General features: G+C 39.0%; 1 protein-coding gene across 1 annotated transcript in view; it reads right to left on the bottom strand.

Annotated features, from left to right (window-relative positions):
• Positions 1-2,229: 2,229 nt before the first annotated feature.
• The window catches only part of serp1 (stress-associated endoplasmic reticulum protein 1), a 4,183-nt gene continuing 1,412 nt past the window's right edge, over positions 2,230-5,000 (bottom strand). Inside the window, exons 2-3 of the mRNA XM_039777519.1 lie at positions 4,511-4,583; positions 2,230-3,299 (exon numbers count right to left, since the gene is read on the bottom strand). Coding sequence (XP_039633453.1) covers positions 3,259-3,299; positions 4,511-4,583 — 114 coding nt within the window. The 3' untranslated portion in view covers positions 2,230-3,258. The remainder of the gene's footprint in view (positions 3,300-4,510; positions 4,584-5,000) is intronic.

Here is a 5,000-nt window from a genome sequence, read left to right as displayed (position 1 = left end):
TCATATTCAGTTAATATTCAGTTAATACCAGTTAATACCAGTTAATACCTAGCATTATCCAGTTAATACCAGTTAATACCAGTTAATATCAGTTCATATTCAGTTAATACCAGTTCATATTCAGTTAATATTCAGTTAATACCAGTTAATACCAGTTAATACCAGTTAATATCCAGTTAATACCAGTTAATATCAGTTCATATTCAGTTAATACCAGTTAATACCAGTTAATACCAGTTAATATCAGTTCATATTCAGTTAATACCAGTTCATATTCAGTTAATATTCAGTTAATACCAGTTCATATCCAGTTAATACCAGTTAATACCAGTTAATATCAGTTCATATTCAGTTAATACCAGTTAATACCAGTTAATATCAGTTCATATTCAGTTAATACCAGTTAATATTCAGTTAATACCAGTTAATATTCAGTTAATACCAGTTCATATTCAGTTAATACCAGTTAATACCAGTTAATATCAGTTAATACCAGTTAATACCAGTTAATATCAGTTCATATTCAGTTAATACCAGTTCATATTCAGTTAATATTCAGTTAATACCAGTTCATATCCAGTTAATACCAGTTAATACCAGTTAATACCAGTTAATATCAGTTCATATTCAGTTAATACTAGTTCATATTCAGTTAATATTCAATTAATACCAGTTAATATTCAGTTAATACCAGTTAATATTCAGTTAATACCAGTTAATATCAGTTCATATTAAGTTAATACCAGTTAATATCAGTTAATATTCAGTTAATACCAGTTCATATTCAGTTAATACCAGTTAATATCAGTTCATATTCAGTTAATACCAGTTAATACCAGTTAATACCAGTTAATATCAGTTAATACCAGTTAATACCAGTTAATATCAGTTCATATTCAGTTAATACCAGTTCATATTCAGTTAATATTCAGTTAATACCAGTTCATATCCAGTTAATACCAGTTAATACCAGTTAATATCAGTTCATATTCAGTTAATACCAGTTTATATTCAGTTCATACCAGTTAATACCAGTTCATATTCAGTTAATACCAGTTCATACCAGTTAATACCAGTTAATATTCAGTTAATACCAGTTAATATTCAGTTAATACCAGTTAATATCAGTTCATATTCAGTTAATACCAGTTAATATCAGTTCATATTCAGTTAATACCAGTTAATACCAGTTCATATTCAGTTAATACCAGTTCATATTCAGTTAATACCAGTTGGTATTCAGTTCATACCAGTTAATACCAGTTCATACCAGTTAATACCAGTTCATATTCAGTTAATACCAGTTAATATTCAGTTAATACCAGTTAATATCAGTTCATATTCAGTTAATACCAGTTCATACCAGTTCATATTCAGTTAATACCAGTTAATATTCAGTTAATACCAGTTATACCAGTTAATACCAGTTCATATTCAGTTAATACCAGTTCATATTCAGTTAATACCAGTTATATTCAGTTCTACCAGTTAATACCAGTTCATATTCAGTTTATATTTAGTTAATACCAGTTTAAGTTAATACCAGTTCATATTCAGTTAATACCAGTTGTATTCTAACCAGTTAATACCAGTTCATATTCAGTTAATACCAGTTCATATTCAGTTAATACCAGTTCATACCAGTTAATACCAGTTCATATTCAGTTAATACCAGTTCATATTCAGTTAATACCAGTTCATACCAGTTAATACCAGTTCATATTCAGTTAACACCAGTTCATATTCAGTTAATACCAGTTCATACCAGTTAATACCAGTTCATATTCAGTTAATACCAGTTAATACCAGTTCATATTCAGTTAATACCAGTTCATATTCAGTTAATACCAGTTGGTATTCAGTTTCAAGTTAATACCATTCATATTCAGTTCATACCAGTTAATACCAGTTCATATTCAGTTAATACCAGTTCATACCAGTTAATACCAGTTCATATTCAGTTAATACCAGTTCATACCAGTTAATACCAGTTCATACCGGTTAATACCAGTTAATACCAGTTCATATTCAGTTAATACCAGTTAATACCAGTTCATACTAGTTAATACCAGTTCATACTAGTTAATACCAGTTCATACTAGTTAATACCAGTTCATACCAGTTAATACCAGTTCATACTAGTTAATACCAGTTCATACTAGTTAATACCAGTTCATATTCATTTAATGACAGTTAATTGTTCATATTGACTGAGACAGGAAACAGAAATCTCCACAATGAAACTTTATTGAGTGAAACAGGAAGTTGAGGCGACACTGCACACGGTGCAGACACGCCCACAACGACCACACCTTCTGATTCAAAAGAGCCAATCGCATCGCTTTCACTGAGGAAGAGGAGGAGGAGGAGGAGGGAGAAGAGGAGGGAGAGGAGATCAGACACAGCTGGAGAGAGAGAGTCTCCAGAAAGTTGGAAAAACAACAAAAATGTCGGAAAAATTAAAATAAAAAAGTTGACTTCTTTTTCAACGTTTGTGTCTTTTTAAAATGTTTCTCTGTCACTCTGTCGCGTTATTAATGATGACATCATCCAGCTTTAACAACAGGGCAACAAAAACCATAAAAAAGGCTCCAAACAGAGGAACTGATCTCTGATCTCAGCGCTGATCTGACATCTCTGAGATCCGATCAGATCTCAGAGATGTCAGATCAGCGCTGAGATCAGAGATCAGCTGATCTGAGATCAGCTGGAATGTGAGTTTGGTCTGGAGAGGATTATCTGAATACTGAGAACACATTCTACCGTTTAATCATCTTATCTATCGCCAGATTCTACAACCTTATCACACGGGGGAGCAGTTTGGACTTTAGCCCCGCCCCCCAGCCCCCCTCCCTCCCTCTGATAGGCTGTCATCAGAGGGAGGGGGCGGGGCTTCAGATCAGCAGAGAGAAGAAGGCACATGTGCCTCTGTTTCCAGAGACGTGAGAAGGTCACGCTGAACCAACGCAGATAACGGCAGGACGGGGTGTGTGTGTGTGTGTGTGTGTGTGTGTCTGTGTGTGTGTGTGTGTGTGTCTGTGTGTGTGTGTGTGTGTGTGTGTGGGGAGGGGCCAGTGTGTGTGTGTTGTTGATTGGTGTGTGTGCAGGATAGGCTGCCAGAGTTCAGGAATGTCGCGGTGCGTTCAGGGCCTGTGGGAGAGACGCGACGCGCTGCAGTCTGAAGATGTTGTTTCGGGGTTTGTCAGCCGCTCGACGTCGAGGCTCCGCCCCCCCTGCTGTGACATCACGGTGACATCACTACATGCCCATCCTGATGCTCTGGATGATCTGGAAGATGGCTGCAGAGACACAGACAGACCGGTTAGAACTGGTACGTTCAGGTATTCATTCATTAGTTACACACCTAGATCAGGGCTGACACCAGTTACTATAGGGAGGGAGGGGGGAGGGAGGGAGAGAGGGAGGGAGGGAAAGAGGGAGGGAGGGAGGAAGAGAGGGAGGGAAAGAGGGAGACAAGATTTAAAGACTAAAATGTTAACATGCAAGAAGCTGTTTGCAGCTCTAAGTTCTATATATTTAATGTTAGTTGTATTTAAATCATGAGTCAGCTGACTGAGATCTGACTTTGGTCATCTCTTTATGACAGAGTGAGACCTCTCTGTTCCCTATCTGATGACAGAGTGAGACCTCTCTGTTCTCTAACTGGTGACAGAGTGAGACCTCTCTGTTCTCTAACTGGTGACAGAGTGAGACCTCTCTGTTCTCTAACTGGTGACAGAGTGAGACCTCTCTGTTCTCTAACTGGTGACAGAGTGAGACCTCTCTGTTCTCTAACTGGTGACAGAGTGAGACCTCTCTGTTCTCTAACTGGTGACAGAGTGAGACCTCTCTGTTCTCTAACTGGTGACAGAGTGAGACCTCTCTGTTCCTCTAACTGGTGACAGAGTGAGACCTCTCTGTCCTCTAACTGGTGACAGAGTGAGACCTCTCTGTCCTCTAACTGATGACAGAGTGAGACCTCTCTGTCCTCTAACTGGTGACAGAGTGAGACCTCTCTGTCCTCTAACTGGTGACAGAGTGAGACCTCTCTGTCCTCTAACTGGTGACAGAGTGAGACCTCTCTGTTCTCTGATGACAGAGTGAGACCTCTCTGTCTCTGATGACAGAGTGAGACCTCTCTGTTCTCTAACTGGTGACAGAGTGAGACCTCTCTGTCCTCTAACTGGTGACAGAGTGAGACCTCTGTTCCCTAACAGATCTTTGTCTGAGCATGCTCAGAGCAGCTTATCTCTCTCTTTACTTGATCAGTGATTCTGTCACAAGTCAGACTGACATTTATCTGGGCTATAAGCCCCACCCCCTCACCTCTGATTTTATAAGCCCCGCCCCCTCTCCTCTGATTTTATAAGCCCCGCCCCCCTCTCAGCTGATTGGCATAAATCACTGCTTTAAATCTTAGAGAAATGTGAAGATTGTGTGCTGACATTAATGTGAGTTTATTTATGTTGTGAGGAAGAGGAAGAGGAGGAGGAAGAGGAGGAAGACTCACCGGATCCACAGACGACGAAGATGAAGAGTGCGAGCAGCCAGGGACCAACTCCTTTATCATCGCTGGCGTTCCTCTGAAACACAAAAACACACACAAACACACACGTTATTAAAAGCTTTATCAGCGTTCTGTTTGTTTACACGTCATCATACTCTACGAGACGCCAAGAACACACACACACACACACACACACACACACACACACACACACACACACACACACACACACACACACACACACACACACACACACACACACACACACACACACACACACACACACACACACACACACACACACACACACACACACACTTTAAAGGATGAATCAGCGGTTAATGATTTGTATGTCTGTGGCTTTTCTTTTTCTCTACAATCTTCTGTCTCTTTTATACATTTATATCTAACAATTATTACACAATTGTGAATTTTCACCATCCCCAGACTCCATGTAAATAATCAGGACTTTTAGCGTGTATAGAGCCAGCAT

The sequence above is a fragment of the Perca fluviatilis genome, chromosome 2, assembly GCF_010015445.1.
Source record: "Perca fluviatilis chromosome 2, GENO_Pfluv_1.0, whole genome shotgun sequence".
Taxonomy (NCBI): domain Eukaryota; kingdom Metazoa; phylum Chordata; class Actinopteri; order Perciformes; family Percidae; genus Perca; species Perca fluviatilis.
Note: the sequence above shows the minus strand (reverse complement) of the source record. Positions and strands in the feature narration are given on the sequence as shown.